Source organism: Callorhinchus milii, unplaced genomic scaffold (assembly GCF_018977255.1).
Source record: "Callorhinchus milii isolate IMCB2004 unplaced genomic scaffold, IMCB_Cmil_1.0 Scaffold6, whole genome shotgun sequence".
Taxonomy (NCBI): domain Eukaryota; kingdom Metazoa; phylum Chordata; class Chondrichthyes; order Chimaeriformes; family Callorhinchidae; genus Callorhinchus; species Callorhinchus milii.
This window is the reverse complement of record NW_024704747.1, coordinates 24,727,573-24,746,850: the sequence shown is the minus strand read 5'-3', so window position 1 is coordinate 24,746,850 and position 19,278 is coordinate 24,727,573. Positions and strand designations below refer to the sequence as shown.

Sequence of the window (19,278 nt, the reverse complement as noted above, 5' to 3'; positions counted from 1 at the left end):
TGAAACAGTCCATCTCTCCCGCATGCACATACCCACACATCTCAACACTTTGCCTTAAACAGTATTTGCTCACCTTATCATTCCTGCGATAACCTTTGCGAAAATTTAGTATCAATCTCTTGAGAATGAGCTCCCCTATGTGAGGGAACTTTGAGTTTATAATTGCTACAACAGCAGCATAAACATGTGTAAATATGGGAGAAGCCGTCTGTGCCTGTATAACTGATCGAGACAGCAAGCCCCTGGATGGAAAGAGCACATTGTTAATATAGAAAGGAAAGGCACACTATTCTGGTGAAACCTAAAACCAATCAGTAATAATTCTTGTACAGAAAATTGTGCACAATTGATTTAGAAAAGATTTTTGATTCTAACAGAAATTATTATATTTTACTCTTTCCTTGTACATGCTCATTTTAGTTCTTTATTTAGATTTATTTTCATTCTTTTCTGACAGCGTTTATAATCTAAACATTATTGCAAATTAAGCATCTTCAACTGTTAACACTCCAAGTGAATATTGGTGAATGTGAAAATAGCACCACCAAGTTGCTTTGAACATAAATAACATGCACATATAAAAAAAATTACACTTCCGAGGACAATTTTCTCTGATTAATATTAAGATAAATACATACCTTCCTCGAACAATATTTTCTTGAAGGAGTTCATGAATGATGTTAGCTATATTAGAGACGTTCACTTTGTTGATGAGACCATTAATTGATTTCTTTAAAGCTTCCCAGCTCATGCGCTGATATGCCAAGCTAAAATAAAAGAGGAATAATTTTAGCATTGGATTGTGACAAATTACATTATCAAAATAATTATGCACCATTAAAAAATGAAAGAAAAAACAAAGAATGGGAATAAAATACTGAAAATTATGGATCGTAAAGTTCTATTGCATGGTTTGTAAAGGTTTTGCGGGAACAAGGGAGCTGCAACCTTCTCAATTTTTAATTTGAACCTTAACGTCCTTCAGACGAGGAGTTAAACCGAGGTTCCATCTGCCTGTTCAGGTGACGTTAAAGAATCCTATGGCACTAGTTAAAAAAAGCAAGTTTCTCCCAGTAACCTGGTCAACAATCTCCCAAATAAAATTGATCACCCACACCATGGCTGTTTTATCAGCAACTGCTGTGTGCAAAACTAGCTTCCGAGTTTCACCCACAAAATACAGTCAATCCACTTCAAGTGTATCCTGTGAAGCGCTTTGAGACTGTCAACAACTTTGACCACCCTCCTTCTGCTAAAGTACTGTTCTTCCTTCTCCGAGACCAGATTTAAATTAATCTCAACAATGAATGCACTGAGGGAAATACAACTTAACAAGTTCTAGCACATCTACAGTGGGACACAAGTCCACAGCACGAGATAATTATTTTCCGAGAATTATAACAGTACTCAGGGAATTTCCACGGGGAACAAATTGAGGCTGAGAGTTGAAGGATCATGCAGAATGGAACTTTGGAAGCATATGCTTGAGAGTGAATGATTTACGTTACTGAGGGAGAAACTTTGCACCGAATCAGTCATCCGATACCAATGTTGGTGCAAAGTAGAAACTAGCAGGAGGAATCCCAACCCAATGAATGCTTATGTATTGTTGATGAGAACCTTCTTCTGTACCTTATAAATTAACCAATGAAAAAGTAGCTCTGGTTAAGTTTTCACCCACCTGCTTTTGTCAGCAATTTGATCTTGCATCATTCTTAGCCTTGCGGGGGGAATGTAAGCTCCACCCGTTCGTGTCAGAATAGGGTCCAGCTCTGCCTTCTTTTTCTTAGCTGGTGGTTCAACAGAGGAACTCTGAGTGACAGCTTCTTCCTCATTTCTCACTATAGGCGAAGGAGATTTTGTTCTCTTCCTGCGATCTGAGTCACCGTCCATATTCCTCTCTCTGTCTCTCCCCCTGAATGGAAATAATTTTTCTCAAGTAAGTAAAACCATAGCAGATTTTAAATGTATTTCTGTGGAAGGAACAGTCTAAATGTTTTTTTTTCTTATTCAATCTTTTGTGTTCTTATAAGAATCCCAACAGCACAAGTGTAATACTAGTTGGGCCGCAACAGCTTAAAAAAATACCTCGAGTGGAAATCTCTGTCGTTGTATCTTCCATTGCTCGACTGTCTTCTGTCGTACTTACTCCTATCAGAATAATCTCTTGGGGATCTTGATCTATCATGATCTTTATGTCTGAGGAAGCAGAAGACGATTATACACATTCTTTTAATGAATTATTGAAGATGAAAGTATTCATGATTTGTGTTTGTAAAAGAAACGAGCACATGTCCACAATTATTAAGTGAAGATACAGCACTTCACATCAACATAGAAATCGATAAGCTCAACAAAAATATAGGCAAACCAATTTGTGAAGTATAATGTGACTTCTGACACAAAACCAGTGCCAACTTTTTAATCTTATTGAGACTAATCAGTATTTATCCAGGATGCTTGAAGTACTGGTAAAGTATAAAGGATGATTTTAAACATGAAAATCTGATTTGCAAGATATGAAACAACTTAAGATAATCAGTGATACCAGGGGGCATAAAGGTTTAGCAACACGAGAAAATGCCATTTTAAGCAAATTGGATTCCGCTAACAATGGATACAGCATTTGAAGTGCACCAGCAGAAGACATTTGCTGCTGTGCCAAACCCATGTGAAAAAAAGTGGTACAGAACTTTAAATCACCGAAACAAATCAAAGTTTTCACTTGGCAATACGTTAGGAAAAATCTTACATACTTGGGGAAATAGACTAAGAATTATTTATAATATGCATTGACAAACATGGAAATAGTTTCCATATCAGTTTACACATGCAAAACAAGCTTATTTTTACCTATAGTCAGGAGAAGAGCTTCTCTGACGAGGACTGTGACCTCTCCTCTCGTGGGTTGAACTGAGCTGAGAAGAAGACAGTACAGATACAAAGTTATTGTACTCTTAGAAGCAGATAGATCTAATTTAACTAAAGGGTAAATAAAAGGTCATTCCTTTTTCAAAAAAATAAACTTTAAAGTAATCATAACTTCTTGAGGCATGTAGTTCTACTGCCAGATTTGGGTGTTATAAAATGTCAGTGACAAGTGATAAGACTAAAATGTTCGTCTCACTAAACCGCTCGATGTATTTATTTCACCTAGGAATGTAAACAATGTTTGAAATACTGAAATTTATTATTACTTGAAGATAAGAGCATAGCATCGGTGTTGGGCAGATGAGGTTACTTTGCTCCAATGCCAAGGAAAGGTAACCTAAAACTTCCATCAAATCTTTATCTTAAGCCAAAGGACTCAAAACAGGCTCCAATACTATAAATCCCATTGCTCCAAACACTGGCCTTTTTATAAAGTTAAATGTTTCTGATTATTACTGAAAAGTATACTTGGGCAAAGCAACTCCATCTACAATTCATGCATTTTGTAACATTAATTTACACAAAACTATTGATTAAGAACACACCCACCACCAACTGTAGCGCCCTTCACATGAGTTATCATCTGAGAGCAGTGAACACAAGCTGTGCAAACAAAACCATTTGTCATGTTCAAGTCAACCGTTCATTTTTTGCTAATTATTTGGGTGTTTCCAAAACGAATACTTGTTCAGCACATTGCTGACTTTTCATATCGTATCCTACAATTTACGAATAAATTGTTTTGGATCTAGGACTGAACATGTGACAATCTTTGAAGACATGAAGACACATAAAGCTACTTTTGAATAATACTGAACTCGGAAGAGCAGCAATGTTAAGAGAGTATAGGTGTTCAGTTCATGCTCATCATAATCTCAGGGTGCTGAGTTCCTAATTTCAGGATTCAATGTTTTCAGGAAAACTCTTAAGTGTTTCCCAGAGGGCTGGAAGGGAACCTGGAGGCACCATCAGAGCAACCTTGCTGTCTGTTGGCCAGTTCAAGATGATATTAATGGAGCCCTTGGATCAGGTCCATCTTTCCTCCCGGGAGGGGTGATCAGAATGCTCAGGAACAGTGGAGAAAAGGTATTTGAAGTTAAGAATGACAGAGTGGTAGCCAGATGAGCAGCAAGGTTTATAAAAAAAATTGTATACATACAGCTTAATTTCTTTAAAAAAACATTTCTATGAAAAACACGTTACAACGCTGATAATCCAGTGTTAATACTGATTTACCGGTGATCTTACTTTGATCTGTACTACACTGCTTTTCATTTTCTGGACCGCTGCACCACTGCTCGCTGCACTCTTCTCACTGTCAGAGCCGCTTGAACTCTCCCCATCCCCTGTATTTGCAGGCTCCACCAAACTGGCAAGGGCTTCTCTGACAGGACTTTTTCCTGGACTTCCTCCTGGATCGTTCTCTTCAAGGGGTTTCTCTTCAGTTACCACAACTGTGCACAATTAAAAAAAATACATTACAACCAAAGTTTTGCTGCAATTCACTTCTTAATCTTAACTAATTTAGATTTGAAACTAGAATGGGTTGATATGACTGATATTCAATTATTAGCTTGGCAAAACCTGTAAAATTCGACACCTCGCTGACAAACTCGCTGCCTTTACGAGTCAGAAGGTTGTGAATTGATGCCCTCATGTCAGGACCCTGAGCTCAGTCTACACTGACATTTCGATAATGCATTACTCCCCCAGTATAGTGCTGGAGGTGCTGTTCGGATTGGATATTAAATCAACGTTCAGTCTGCCTGTTCACGTGCATGTTAAATTATACTCCAAAAACAGAAGGGGTTGTAGTCGATAAACATAAAAATATAACAAATATAACAAACATCAGCAGTCAATTTGTTGTGTTTGCCAATGAATATATTACCCATCAAATGTTTTTAGATTCTTTTGACATTAGTCACTATATCAAAGCAAGGAATTATTAATTATAATGTTGAGAGTACATCATTGGATTAATCTGTAATGTTCTTAATGATTTTTTCACATCAAAAGTGTTATACTTTATTATAAATAAATAATAAACTAATGGTAGAAGTTTTTTGTAAAAAAAAATTTGGGAGTCCTTTAAACTTCTGAGGCAAAAAAATCAATAAGTGCCAAACTATCAAGATCACTTAATATTGTTCTGACATTAAAATGCATTAAAACAATTGAAGGCATTACATATCAGAAAATGGGCATTAGGTATTAAAATGGAACTATATCCCCTTATTTTAATACTAATAAAGGCAATGATTCAGTTCAGAAATACACAACAGTGGCATTGGAGACAATAACAATTCCAATTCTCTCAAACCTAAGTATTTTTAAATTATGGGCACTATTCAGGTATATGCGAAAGATGTTTCTTTTTTTTAAGCAAGCATTGAGCTTTTGAACGTCAATCAACTTGTGGACTTTGTGGCCACCTTGTGGACGGACAGAACAACTACTCTGTCTCAACTGTTCCCATTTCAACGTACGGCTCACAACTTGAAAACACTCTGCTGATATTTCTGCAGGAAATGGCACAACCATGGGTGCAAAAAAGTGCTTTGAATCATAATTTGCCATTAAAGAGTTAAAAAAATGCTAAGTATTTGTATATTCCCTTCACCCCTCACCAAGCTTCACACCAGACTATCAAAGCAAATTGAAAGCGATATTGCAGGCCACATCTGCTAATGCTCCAATCAGCCCTTGTTTAATCGTTTGATATGTTCCATGTCTTTCTTCCTTTAGGGAAGCATCTGGCCTGCACATTATTGAGTACATATATGAAATTCACTAAGTTGTGAACTTGGATTGGATCATACCATCGAACTGGCCTAATGTCACGATTTAAAAATCTACGTTAATTGGTCATCTGATTGCACTTACTAGCCAAGGTAGGGTTCAAAGTATTAAATCGCCAAACTACCCAACAGTTCAAGTTGGCAAAAATAACTTTAAAAAAAATGACAGTTCTGAGGTACTAGTTTGGCTGGAATACCAAAGTTTTACATTGGGATAGGGGAAGGATGCTGACTCCTAACATCACTTCAAACATGCCTCTCAGCCATCCACTCTTGGGAATTACAACAGCCTGACTAACTCTTGTTGTCTTCCTTGGTAAGGAAAATGAGAATCGTAATTTTTTTTGGAATCAGCACATTAATTGAACCAGCAATTCAACAGAAAAAACACCATACCTGTCCCTTCTTTTGATCTTCGCGTTTCTTCTTCTTCCTCTTGCTGCTGCTTTTCTTCTGATGAAGATGAGTGAGGACTACCTGGTGCCTTTCTCAAACTAGGATCAGGGCTGTAACACTTGGGTGTCATTTTGTGAGGTGGTTCCCCATAACTTTCGGATCCAGACCTATAATCATCACCCATTTCAGAGGTAGATCTTTGCCTTTTTTTGTGAGCATAGCTTTGTTCCTTATCCTCTCTACTGTCAGAAACAGGGCTTTGCTGCCTTTGACTGGATACATGTGGGCTCTGGATATTGGAAATTTCCACTTCAGAACTTTCTGCAGTTTGCAGGTTCCTTTTGTCAACAGATGGATCAGATGATAATGTACTGTCTGGCTCCTTATTTTCAGGACTTACTTTCTGGCTGGTCCTCTCATCCACTCTTTCTGTATCAGACCCAGATTTTCTGCTTTTTTGAGAACTTGGTGTAACCCTAACTGGAGAGGATTCTGAAGCCTCTGAATCGGTTTTAAAATCATGTTTTCTTTCACTAGAAGATACGCCATCAGGACTTTGTATCTTAGAAGCAGATATTTCACTTCCGTATATTGTATCGTATGAAGGTGGGCTTTGAGAGGGCTCTTGCAAAGGGCTATGGCTCCGAGAAGATATCTTTCCTGAGCTATCTGCAGGGCAAAGTGTCCTTGTTTCACTCGACGACTCGATATCTTCTATTCTGTCCTCTTTACCATCTGGACTCTCTCTTGCACTGCTGGCATTCTTGTGCAGGGGTGAAGTTTCTGAATTCGACACTCCCTTTTCATGTCTGGGACGTGATGTTGGTCGTTCTAAACCACCAGCTGCTTTATCATTGTCCTCCTCATCGCTGGACGATGATGAGGAGGAGGAGGATGAGGATGATGATGACGAGGAGGAGGAAGAGCCCGAAGTGGAGGATGATGATGAGGAGGAGGAAGAGGATGATGAAGATGATGACGTGCTTGCTGACCTTTGCCGTGGACTCTTAGAAGAGCTTCCACTCTTACCATCTCGTTTGCCACCTCCTGAAGTAGGATCTTTATGTTTTGATCCATCATGAGTCTGGCTTGTAGAAACATCTTTTCCAGAGCTTGTTGCAGAACAGGAGACACTTTTGCTACTTGTAGAATGAATATTTTCAGACCAATCTTGTTTCCCTTGGTCGGGACTTTGATCCTGGCTGTCTTTCTCTTGTCCGGTCAGGGTTTTAATTTTTTCTTGATGATCCGGTGTTACTATTCTGCTTTTTTGAGAATCAGCAGCATCTTTATTGGATGACCTGGGACTTTCTGACCCCGATCTATGAGCCTCTCTTTCGCAGGAAGTACCACTTGATTTCTGTTGCCATATACGAGGAGTACATTCACGTTCATCATCTCTGCTCCTTGAAGATGGACTTGGAGATTTTTGCTTTGTACTTTCAGGGCTGTTATTGCGGGAACATTCTCTGACAGAACTCACTGAAGGTTGTGGTTCCCGTCGATAGCTTGGTGACCGAGTGCTTGGTTCATTACTGTCTGGACTTCCTGAAGTATTCCTACTGCCTTGAGTAACAGTACATTCTTCTCCGTCTCTTCCTGGATCTGACTCCACTACTTTAAGAATTTTCTCAGAGTCTTGCTTTATGTATGAAGAAAGTGAATCAGGACTCTTCGAGCTTTTAACATCTTCCCTGCGAGGACTACAAGATGAGCTTGCTGATCTATTATCCCTATCGTCTTTCGGTTTTTCCCTGGATCCAACACTAGGATTGATTAGCCTTGATCTCGGAGGGCTGTAACTTCTAGATTGCCCTTGACGAGAATTTTCCTCTGGCAGTGAAGAACTTTTGTTGCTGGATGGATTAATTTCCCGAGATCTCGCCTTGTCCTTGCGCTCTGGACTTCTTTTCTGGCTATCAGCTTTCTCCAGTCTACTGCTCAGCTTTGAAGTAGAGGCCTCGATTTTCGATGATCTATAAGGACTTTTGGAACTGGACCTGTACTCCCTCCTTTGCGGTTTTGGAGAAGAACTGCTAGACTTTCTCCTATACCTTTTATCCCTGTCAGCACCAATTTTACTTCTTGAATCTGGACTATGTTGCCTTCGACTTGTTTCTTTAGGACTACGGCTTCTTGAAGGCTCTCTCCGAGAACTCTCCGGAGAGCGCCATCTCTTACTTTCAGATGGTTTGTCCTTCGACCGTCCTGCGTCTCTGACATTCGACCGTCTTTCTTCTTTAGCAGGAAATTTCTCATCCCTTCTTTCTCTGTCAGGCCTTGTCATATGAACGTGCCCATGTGAAAGATTTCGGTCCCATCTCTCATCACGCCTTTCATCTTTTCGGCCACTGGTATTCTTCGGTGATCTGCCTCTCTTTTTTTGTGGACTCGAAGCCGAGCTTCTGCTGCTACTGCTTCCACTGCTGCTGCTGCTGCTGCTAGAGCTGCCACTTCCGCTGGAGCTGCTTGAGCTGCTGTTGCTAGAGCTACTACTGCTGCCGCTGGATGAGCTGGAATCACTGTCACTGCTGCTCTCCCTGAAGAAAACAGAGAAACTTATCAGTACATTTCACAAATGTAAAAGTCATTCAGATTTTGAAACAGGTTTCGTTATAAAAATCCCTGCATTTGATGTTGCGTCTTATCTGGTTGTTGAGAATTCTCAAATCGCTTCACAGGAATTAATGTAGAGTCGATTGACTGCGTATTTTTGTGGGCGACTTGCGGCAGCCAGTTGTGCACAATGTCCCACAAGCAGCCATGAAGTGAGTTACCAATTTTATTTGGGGATTGCTGGCCAGAACAACGGGAGAAACTCCCTTCTCTTTTCCAACAGTGCATGGGATCTTTAAGATCCACCTGAGCAGGCAGATGGGACCTTGGTTAACTTCTCATCCGAAGTAGTTTAAAATGCTTTTTTGGGGGTTCATTGCGTTATTAACACATCAGTGAATGTTGTACCACTTGCCTGAATAGGAGCAACAATTATATCAACCCTGGGCTAATTTTGTGCAGTTGGCCCATGTTTATCAATAACTGGATTGATACTCCCTGGCTTCATTCCCTTTTCAAGCCTAAGCCAATAAACACGGTGCACCATCACCCTGGAATGGATTCAATGCCTGACTCCAATTGCAAAATAATAATAATAATAATCCTTGCATTTGATATAGTGCTTTTCACGTCGGGAGGACGTCCCAAAGCGCTTCACAGAACACACTGTAAAGTGAATTGACTGTATATTTGTGGGCGAACGCAAAAGGTCTGTGCCCACCCACTACACCACTAGAGTATGCGTAAAATATTATGCGTGCGTAAAATAGTCATAAGTTGGCCATGGTCAGTTTACTGTATGTCCATTAGTAACTGAACAGTTTTGATGTTTTGTAGAACACATATAGAGATGGGAATGTTAAGTACAGTACTATGCAGAATTTAATCACCTGCCGACTTATTTTTTACACGCCAACTTTTTTTTGTATCGTTCTCCACCACAATGGAGTTTCAGTTCCCTAATATTAGTGGCACCAGGTTAGTTTTATGCATTACATGCTATTTTTAAACTCAGTTTCATTTTGATGAAGGACAGAAAGAGCAAATAATCTTATAAATTATATCACCGGAGTTTCCCAAATGTTTCTTTTTATTTAAACAGACGTAACTTATCTTATAAAAATAAAACATATTTGAAAAACACTTTAAACCCACAAGTATTTAAAATAACACTGACTCAATATTCCATTAAACGCATAAAGTAGGTATTTGTAATATGCACAACTGTGGAGTATTAGTAATGATTATGGAATCTTATGGCCCCCTTTTTGGGGGGGGAGGGGGCATGAAAGAAAATAAGCCCTTACGTTTACTGGGTGTTCTGCCTCATAAGCAAGATGAGCCCACCACTCAACTTCCAACAATATGGCCGATTTTAAAGATATACTTGTTCACAATTGTGTTGCTTCACACTTAAATCACTTGTACAAATACAATACAGATTACATTTGTATAACGCCGTTCACGTCGGGAGGACGTCCGTTCTGCTGTTGCGAAAATAGAACTCTAAATGAAACAAATTAATCCAAATTCAGAGATTTAGAACAAGGTAGAATACGCTGACTTTCAGCCACTGGCTGTTGTATTAAAAAAAATCTCATACTGCTCGTTGAGATGCAGCTTGGTGAGGACACATCTCTTGAGTAAAGAAGCTGGATGGTGTCAGGAAACTATAAGAGATAACATCAAAGTGAGAAAACGTACATCTAAAACATCATATAAATTACTGGTATATGGGTCTGGGCTCTGCCTCTCTGTAGTACTTGTTTTCCCAATTCAAATTGTAAATCAGATTCCAAAATACCTTCATGCTACCTTTTTACTGACAGGTGGAAAATCAATTTCAAATCAGTTTAGAATGATTTTCAGCATGAATGCAATATTATTCATTCGCTGCTTGAGTATAGAACTGTGTAAAATGCAGAGGAATGTACAATACAAGTGTGATAATCTGCTAATATAGAAATTACTCATTTTTTTCTCAGTTTTGCCTTTATGTAATTTTGCTCCAGGGCAACCCCCAACATACAGACACTTCCAGGAACTGTTTTTAAATTTTGAGATGCATATATTTTTATACAATATACTTTACAGTTTCTGCTTTAACACCACACGATCTTCCTAAAAGATGCTTAGAAAACCCAAAGGAATTTACAACAATTAAATATTGTTAATTAATATTAATATTGCAATCCACAGTAAAATAATTCAACATTTCACCTGACAAACACTGAATCAAACTTCTTGTCCCAAATCCTGATACTAAGTTAAATGCAGACAGGAGAATAGGAGGAATACTGTAGATATTAATTATATTGTGCAAGAAAAAATATTGCTAAGCTCTATTCATTGTGCATTGGACCTCACACATACTATATCAATTTGCCAATGTTTTTAAAAAATCTACCATTTAAAATGTTCACTGTGAATCTTGCAGTCATTTAATTACTTTGTGTAAATATACTGAATGCCAGTTCACTTTGGCTTATACAGTATTTTGCTTGTGTTTCGACACATCACCCACTCCTACTACATTCCATGGCACCAATTGCTATTTTCTGGTTTAAGAAGAGCATTAGATCTATGGCGTCTTATGGCAAAAACACGTTTAACTACTCAGCACTGTATCAGTCGAGCACCATTGTATCAGTCAGCACTTGAAGACATACAAGCTCCACCAAGCTCTACATCTCCAAGGATCGCTGATGAACCAGGCAAGGTGGTCAATCATTAACACTGCCTGAGGTATTGGGAAGTGCCTGGTTTTGCCTGCATCTCTCCTCAGGAAGACCCTGCTTAGCTTTTCCTCCTCGCCCCCCAGCAACAACAAGATTACATTTGTGTAGCACCTCTCACGTCGGGAGGACGTCCCAAGGCATTGGACAGAGTACAGCATTTCAGACCCGAGCTGGGGTTGGAGTTTGCATTGCAAGTTAGGCATTGGACCCATTTTCAAGGCTGACTTGACACTGGGATTCTGCAAAATCTTGTAACCTTATTAAAAGCAGTAACATCAGACCATTGAAAATTTGTCCCGTTTTCAAATTGGCAGCCTGGTTCAAAACAAAATTCTTTACTAGAACACGTATTCATGGATAATGTTGTGCACTTTTTTTTCCAAGAAGTTGCTAAACATTCCATAACTATCTACACTCTGCATTACTGCTTACAAATACTTCAACCCACTTCCAGTGTGAGAATACACATTGCAAAGATTTTTTTAAAAAATAGAGAATCACCGACCTAGAAAGGAAGCTTTAAGAAGAGCCCTTTTTGATAAACTATTGTATATCTTACAAAAATAGCTATTTGGGTGTGAATGACTCTTGAAAAGAACATGTATTTTTTCTTGTGCCATTTATATCACAATGTCTCAAAGTGATTCGCAAGTTTTAGTTAAGTATAATGAGTTGTAAGCAAATTCTTCAGTCAATTACAACACGGTTCCACAAACAGCCATGATATGAAGGACCGATCACTTTGGAGAATTGGTAACAAGGAAATCTGGAGAAATTATTATTAACAGCATTAGCTGATAAATTGGGGGGTGGTGGGGGGGGGGGGGAGTAAAATTTATTTAGCACCAAGTATTATTGCAATTAATACATTTCACAATTGAGCTAAATGTATTGGGACCTTATAAATGTATTTGAGGGTTTTAAAAAAATATAAACTCTCCTAAATTCTGCAGATATATTTAATCATCTGGGTTTGGGAACTGCCAATAGCTGCTCAATCACAGACATGTTTACTGGTTTGATATGCAATCTCAAAATACAAGATCTATTATGTGACATTAATTTTCGATGCTCTTCTGATTGAGTTGCAAGAAGCTTTTTCAACCACTGAGAGACACAAGGACATAAAATAGAACAGAGAATGAAGTAAATATAGGGCAGGGCAATGGAGCAAGCAGAATTCATGTGCATTTTTAAATGCATTTTCAGAGACTGTGCAGGATTACTACATAATATCTACTCCCAACGTTGGAGTGTCTTCATTATTTTAGTGATAAAATAATGAAGATAATAAACTTAGCAGCCAGTTTGCACACAGCAATGTCCCCAAAACAGCCATGGCATAAGTGACCAATTTTATTTGGGGGGGTGGGGGGGGGTTGTTGGTTAGGTAAGCGGGAGAAACTCGCTTCTCTTATCGAATAGTGTCATGGGATCTTTAACATCCACCTGAACAGTTTAACGTCTCATCCAAAGGACAGCACCTCCACCAACGCAACAACCCCCTCAGCACTGCATTGGAATGTCATCTTAAAAATGTGAATCCAAGTCCCGACACAGGACTTGAACCCACAATCTTCTGACTCGGAGGTTAGTGTTACCCGGCTAATACACTGAGTGCAATATCAAACAAGGATTATCATTAAAAATTGTTAAACACAAGTGTGTTGCCTGATATGTGCTAACTAATCAGAAAATTTAAATAAATTGCAACAAGAGAATCTTAAAACTTAAGTCAGGTGTAATTGGGTTTTACTTTCTACACAAAACCAGCATGAAATCTCTATAAAATCAGGCCTATTTGGATAAACACTGGAACAAATCAACTGGTAACTTGCACAGCCAAACCATTACAATGAATTAGGTAAACACAAGATGAAAGAGTTGGATTTCTCACACCACATACAACTGCATTTTAATTTAGATCACATCTTAGTACTTTATAGTCTCGCACAGAAGAGCAGATAAAATCGGCGCGGGGGGGGGGGGGGTGTCTGTTTTTTGGAGGGCATAATTTGCAAAACATGAATATTATGATTCAAACAAACTATTACCCAGGAATCAGTACAGTAAGTAACTGTTTCAGGACACCACATGCACAGGAAAGCCAACATATTAAAAGCTACTGAACAAGTTCAAAATGAGTCCCTGTGCCCCCCAATTGTACTTAATTCATCACAAATTGCCTCACATTTCCGCCCGACCAAAAAAAAAAGCAGGGTGTCAAACCCAACCATCCGACACATAAGGGAGATTTAATTTAATATAACTGAAGTCCTTTCCCAGAGTAAATGGGGGAAAAAGAGAGGGCGAGTGAGGGGAACAAGAAGGGGGGGGGGTGAGGGGAACAAGAAGGGAGGGAGGGAGGGAGGGAGGGGGGTGAGGGGAACAAGAAGGGAGGGAGGGAGGGGGTGAGGGGTAAAAGAAGGGAGGGAGGGGGGGTGAGGGGTAAAAGAAGGGAGGGAGGGGGGTGAGGGGTAAAGAGAGGGAGGGGGGGTCAGGGGAAAAGAGAGGGCGGGGGGGTCAGGGGAAAAAGAGAGGACAGGGGGGGTCAGGGGAAAAAGAGAGGACAGGGGGGGTCAGGGGAAAAAGAGAGGACAGGGGGGTCAGGGGAAAAAGAGAGGGGGGGTCAGGGGATAAAGAGAGGGGGGTCAGGGGAAAAAGAGAGGGGGGTCAGGGGAAAAAGAGAGGGGGTCAGGGGAAAAAGAGAGGGGGGTCAGGGGAAAAAGAGAGGGGGGTCAGGGGAAAAAGAGAGGGGGGTCAGGGGAAAAAGAAAGGGGGGTCAGGGGAAAAAGAAAGGGGGGTCAGGGGAAAAAGAAAGGGGGGTCAGGGGAAAAAGAAAGGGGGGTCAGGGGAAAAGGGGGGGGTCAGGGGGGGTCAAGGGAAAAAGAGAGGACGGGGGGGGTCAGGGGAAAAAGAGAGGACGGGGGGGGGGTCAGGGGAAAAAGAGAGGACGGGGGGGTCAGGGGAAAAAGAGAGGACGGGGGGGGGTCAGGGGAAAAAGAGAGGACGGGGTCAGGGCAAAAAGAGAGGCCGGGGGGGGTCAGGGCAAAAAGAGAGACGGGGGGGGTCAGGGCAAAAAGAGAGGACGGGGGGGTCAGGGCAAAAAGAGAGGGGGGGGGTCGGGGAAAAAGAGAGGACGGGGGGGGGGGGTCAGGGGAAAAAGAGAGGACGGGGGGGGTCAGGGGAAAAAGAGAGGACGGGGGGGGGTCAGGGGAAAAGAGAGGAGGGGGGGGGGTCAGGGGAAAAGAGAGGACGGGGGGGGTCAGGGGAATAAGGGGGGGGGTCAGGGAAAGAGGGGGGGGGGGGGGAATAAGGGGGGGAGGGGTCGGGGAATAAGAGGGGGAGGGGGGGGGGGGGGGAGGGGTCGGGGAATAAGAGGGGGGAGGGTCCGGGGAATAAGAGGGGGGGAGGGTCCGGGGAATAAGAGGGGGGGGAGGTCCGGGGAATAAGAGGGGGGGAGGGTCCGGGGAATAAGAGGGGGGGGGGTCCGGGGAATAAGAGGGGGGGGGGTCCGGGAATACGAGGGGGGAGGGTCCGGGGAATACGAGGGGGGAGGGTCCGGGGAATACGAGGGGGGGAGGGTCCGGGGAATACGAGGGGGGGAGGGTCCGGGAATACGAGGGGGGGAGGGTCCGGGGAATACGAGGGGGGAGGGTCCGGGGAATACGAGGGGGAGGGTCCGGGGAATACGAGGGGGGAGGGTCCGGGGAATACGAGGGGGGAGGGTCGGGGAATACGAGGGGGGAGGGTCCGGGGAATACGAGGGGGGAGGGTCCGGGGAATACGAGGGGGGAGGGTCCGGGGAATACGAGGGGGGGAGGGTCCGGGGAATACGAGGGGGAGGGTCCGGGGAATACGAGGGGGGGAGGGTCCGGGGAATACGAGGGGGAGGGTCCGGGGAATACGAGGGGGGAGGGGTCCGGGGAATACGAGGGGGAGGGTCCGGGGAATACGAGGGGGGAGGGTCCGGGGAATACGAGGGGAGGGAGGGTCGGGGAATACGAGGGGGGGAGGGGTCCGGGGAATACGAGGGGTGGGGTCCGGGGAATACGAGGGGGAGGGTCCGGGGAATACGAGGGGTGGGGTCGGGGAATACGAGGGGGGAGGGTCCGGGGAATACGAGGGGTGGGGTCCGGGGAATACGAGGGGGGAGTCAGGGGAATAAGAAGGGGGGGTCAGGGGAAAAGGGGGGGGTCAGGGGAAAGGGGGGGTCAGGGGAAAACTGGTCAGGGGAAAAAGGGGGGATCAGAGGAAAAAGGGGGGATCAGAGGAAAAAGGGGGGGATAGAGGGGAAGGGGGGGTCAGGGGAAAAGGGGGGGTCAGGGAAAAGGGGGGGTCAGGGAAAAGGGGGGGGTCAGGGGAAAGGGTCAGGGAAAGGGGTCAGGGGAAAAGGGGGGGTCGGGGAAAAAGGGGGGGTCAGGGGAAAAAGGGGGGGTCAGGGGAAAAAGGGGGGGTCGGGGAAAAGGGGGGGTCGGGGAAAAGGGGGGTCGGGGAAAGGGGGGTCGGGGAAAAAAGGGGGGGTCAGGGGAAAAAGGGGGGTCAGGGGAAAAAGGGGGGGTCAGGGGAAAAAGGGGGGGTCAGGGGAAAAAGGGGGGGTCAGGGGAAAAAGGGGGGGTCAGGGGAAAAAAGGGGGTCAGGGGAAAAGGGGGGTCAGGGGAAAAGGGGGGTCAGGGGAAAAAGGGGGGTCAGGGGAAAGGGGTCAGGGGAAAAGGGGGGTCAGGGGAAAAGGGGGGGGGTCAGGGGAAAAGGGGGGGGGGTCAGGGGAAAAGGGGGGGGCGTCAGGGGAAAGGGGGGGGGGTCAGGGGAAAGGGGGGGGTCAGGGGAAAGGGGGGGGTCAGGGAAAGGGGGGGGGAGGGAAAGGGGGGGGGTCAGGGGAAAGGGGGGGGTCAGGGGAAAAGGGGGGGGGTCAGGGGAAAGGGGGGGGTCAGGGGAAAAGGGGGGGGGTCAGGGGAAAGGGGGGAGGGGTCAGGGGAAAGGGGGGAGGGGTCAGGGGAAAAGGGGGAGGGGTCAGGGGAAAAGGGGGGGGGGTCAGGGGAAAAGGGGGGGGGTCAGGGGAAAAAGGGGGGGTCAGGGGAAAAGGGGGGGTCAGGGGAAAAGGGGGGGTCAGGGGAAAAAGGGGGGGTCAGGGGAAAAAGGGGGGGTCAGGGGAAAAAGGGGGGGTCAGGGGAAAAAGGGGGGGTCAGGGGAAAAAGGGGGGTCAGGGGAAAAGGGGGGGTCAGGGGAAAAGGGGGGGGGCAGGGGAAAAGGGGGGGGCAGGGGAAAAGGGGGGGGGCCAGGGGAAAAGGGGGGGGCCAGGGGAAAAGGGGGGGGCCAGGGGAAAGGGGGGGGCCAGGGGAAAAGGGGGGGGGGCAGGGGAAAAGGGGGGGGGGCAGGGGAAAAGGGGGGGCAGGGGAAAAGGGGGGGGCAGGGGAAAAGGGGGGGGGGGGGGGGGGGCAGGGGAAAGGGGGGGGGCAGGGGAAAAGGGGGGGGTCAGGGGAAAAGGGGGGGGGTCAGGGGAAAAGGGGGGCGGGTCAGGGGAAAAGGGGGGCGGGTCAGGGGAAAAGGGGGGCGGGTCAGGGGAAAAGGGGGGCGGGTCAGGGGAAAAGGGGGGCGGGTCAGGGGAAAAGGGGGGCGGGTCAGGGGAAAAGGGGGGCGGGTCAGGGAAAGGGGGGGTCAGGAGAAAAGGGGGGTCAGGAGAAAAGGGGGGGGTCAGGAGAAAAAGGGGGGGGGTCAGGGAGAAAAAGGGGGGGGTCAGGAGAAAAAGGGGGGGGTCAGGGGAAAAAGGGGGGGGTCAGGGGAAAAGGGGGGTCAGGGGAAAGGGGGGGTCAGGGGAAAGGGGGGGGTCAGGGGAAAAGGGGGGGGGGGGGGGGTCAGGGGAAAAGGGGGGGGGGTCAGGGGAAAAGGGGGGGCGTCAGGGGAAAGGGGGGGGTCAGGGGAAAGGGGGGGTCAGGGGAAAAGGGGGGGGGTCAGGGGAAAAGGGGGGGGTCAGGGGAAAGGGGGGGGTCAGGGGAAAAGGGGGGGTCAGGGGAAAAGGGGGGAGGGGTCAGGGGAAAAGGGGGGAGGGGTCAGGGGAAAAGGGGGGAGGGGTCAGGGGAAAGGGGGGAGGGGTCAGGGGAAAAGGGGGGAGGGGTCAGGGGAAAAGGGGGGGAGGGGTCAGGGGAAAAGGGGGGGTCAGGGGAAAAGGGGGGGGTCAGGGGAAAAGGGGGGGTCAGGGGAAAAGGGGGGGTCAGGGGAAAAGGGGGGGGTCAGGGGAAAAAGGGGGGTCAGGGGAAAAAGGGGGGGGGTCAGGGGAAAAGGGGGGGTCAGGGGAAAAGGGGGGGGTCAGGGGGAAAAAGGGGGGGTCAGGGGAAAAGGGGGGGTCAGGGGAAAAGGGGGGGTCAGGGGAAAAAGGGGGGGGTCAGGGGAAAAGGGGGGGGTCAGGGGAAAAGGGGGGTCAGGGGAAAAGGGGGGGTCAGGGGAAAAAAAGGGGGGTCAGGGGAAAAAAGGGGGGGTCAGGGGAAAAGGGGGGTCAGGGGAAAAAGGGGGGGTCAGGGGAAAAAGGGGGGGGTCAGGGGAAAAAGGGGGGGGGTCAGGGGAAAAGGGGGGGGGGCAGGGGAAAGGGGGGGGGCAGGGGAAAAGGGGGGGGGGGGCAGGGGAAAAGGGGGGGGGCAGGGAAAAGGGGGGGGGCAGGGGAAAAGGGGGGGGGGGGGCAGGGGAAAAGGGGGGGGTCAGGGGAAAGGGGGGGGGTCAGGGGAAAAGGGGGGGTCAGGGGAAAAAGGGGGGGGTCAGGGGAAAAGGGGGTCAGGGGAAAGGGGGGTCAGGAGAAAAAGAGGGGGTCAGGGGTAATGGAGAGAAAAACCGCTGTTGTTTGAAAGAATCCTTAAACCGACCATCGCCACTTGTGGGGGGAAAAGGGAGACAATAACTTTTGAGGCCGACTTGACGCGGTCTGTACCGGGGCCTGAGTTCTGGGGACCGACTCCGACCGAGTAAAGACCCTGAAGGGGGCGGTGGTGGTGGCGGTGGTGGGGGACGGGGGTAAGAAGTGGCTCCGAGCGGTAGACAGCGCGAGGCCGCCGCTCCCCCGCCCCCCCCCAGGCCCGAGGCCCCACCACACACACACACACACACGCGAGCCGGACCCCCGGCCTCGGGCCTCCCCCCCCCCACACCCCGGGCCCGCGCACGACGTCGCCCTTCCGCTTCGTGGCCGAGAAGAAATGCACGCGCGGGCCGCGGCCTCAGCCCCCGGGGTGGGGGGAGGGCGAGTGCTCGGCGGCGGCCCGACCCGACTCCACGACCCTCCTCGCCGGCCTGCGCGCGAACCCCAGGCCCAGGCCCCGCGGGGCCTGCGCTCGCTCGGTCGGTCGGTCGCTCGCTCGGTCGGCGCCGCCTCACCTCCTGGGCATGTTGCTGAAGGCGGCGGTGGCGAGGTGTTTCTCGCGTCGCTGCGGGGCCGCCGGCGGCGCTCCCTCCTTCCCGCTCTCCCTCCCTCCCTCTCCCTCTCTCTCCCGCCCGCCTTTGCCGAGTAAGTTTGGCGCCGAGGTGCCGGGACTTTCACTTTGCCAAACGGCGAGGCCCCGGACTGCGATCCCTCGCACCGAGGACGCGCGCAGTCAGAGCGCCCGCGCCGTCGGGAAGCCAAACCTCAGCGCGCGCCCCCTGCAGGTCGGAGGAATCCGTGGCACGCGGGGCGGGCGGGCGGTGGGGGAGGCAGCGCGCCCCCTTCAGGCCGGAGGTATCAATGGCAGCGACACGCCAGCGCCCTCAGGCTCAGGGCAGGAGGTGTCTCTCCAGTCCCACTGAGTGATAATAATAATAATAATAATAATAATAATAATAATAATAATCTTTGCGTTTCATACAGAGCCTCTCATCACATCGTTGCGACGTCT

At 47.0% G+C, this 19,278-nt stretch overlaps 1 protein-coding gene across 2 annotated transcripts in view; it reads right to left on the bottom strand.

Moving 5' to 3' along the window:
* The window catches only part of cwc22 (CWC22 spliceosome associated protein homolog), a 34,456-nt gene extending 15,539 nt beyond the window's left edge, over window positions 1–18,917 (bottom strand). Inside the window, exons 1-8 of one of the 2 annotated variants that reach the window (XM_042336103.1) lie at window positions 18,782–18,917; window positions 6,129–8,668; window positions 4,168–4,385; window positions 2,854–2,918; window positions 2,089–2,199; window positions 1,682–1,915; window positions 639–767; window positions 74–242 (exon numbers count right to left, since the gene is read on the bottom strand). In XM_042336103.1, the coding sequence (XP_042192037.1) occupies window positions 74–242; window positions 639–767; window positions 1,682–1,915; window positions 2,089–2,199; window positions 2,854–2,918; window positions 4,168–4,385; window positions 6,129–8,668; window positions 18,782–18,792 (3,477 nt within the window). In that variant the 5' untranslated portion in view covers window positions 18,793–18,917. The remainder of the gene's footprint in view (window positions 1–73; window positions 243–638; window positions 768–1,681; window positions 1,916–2,088; window positions 2,200–2,853; window positions 2,919–4,167; window positions 4,386–6,128; window positions 8,669–18,781) is intronic. The other variant, XM_042336104.1, reaches the window with a different exon arrangement.
* Between the last annotated feature and the right edge of the window lie 361 nt (window positions 18,918–19,278).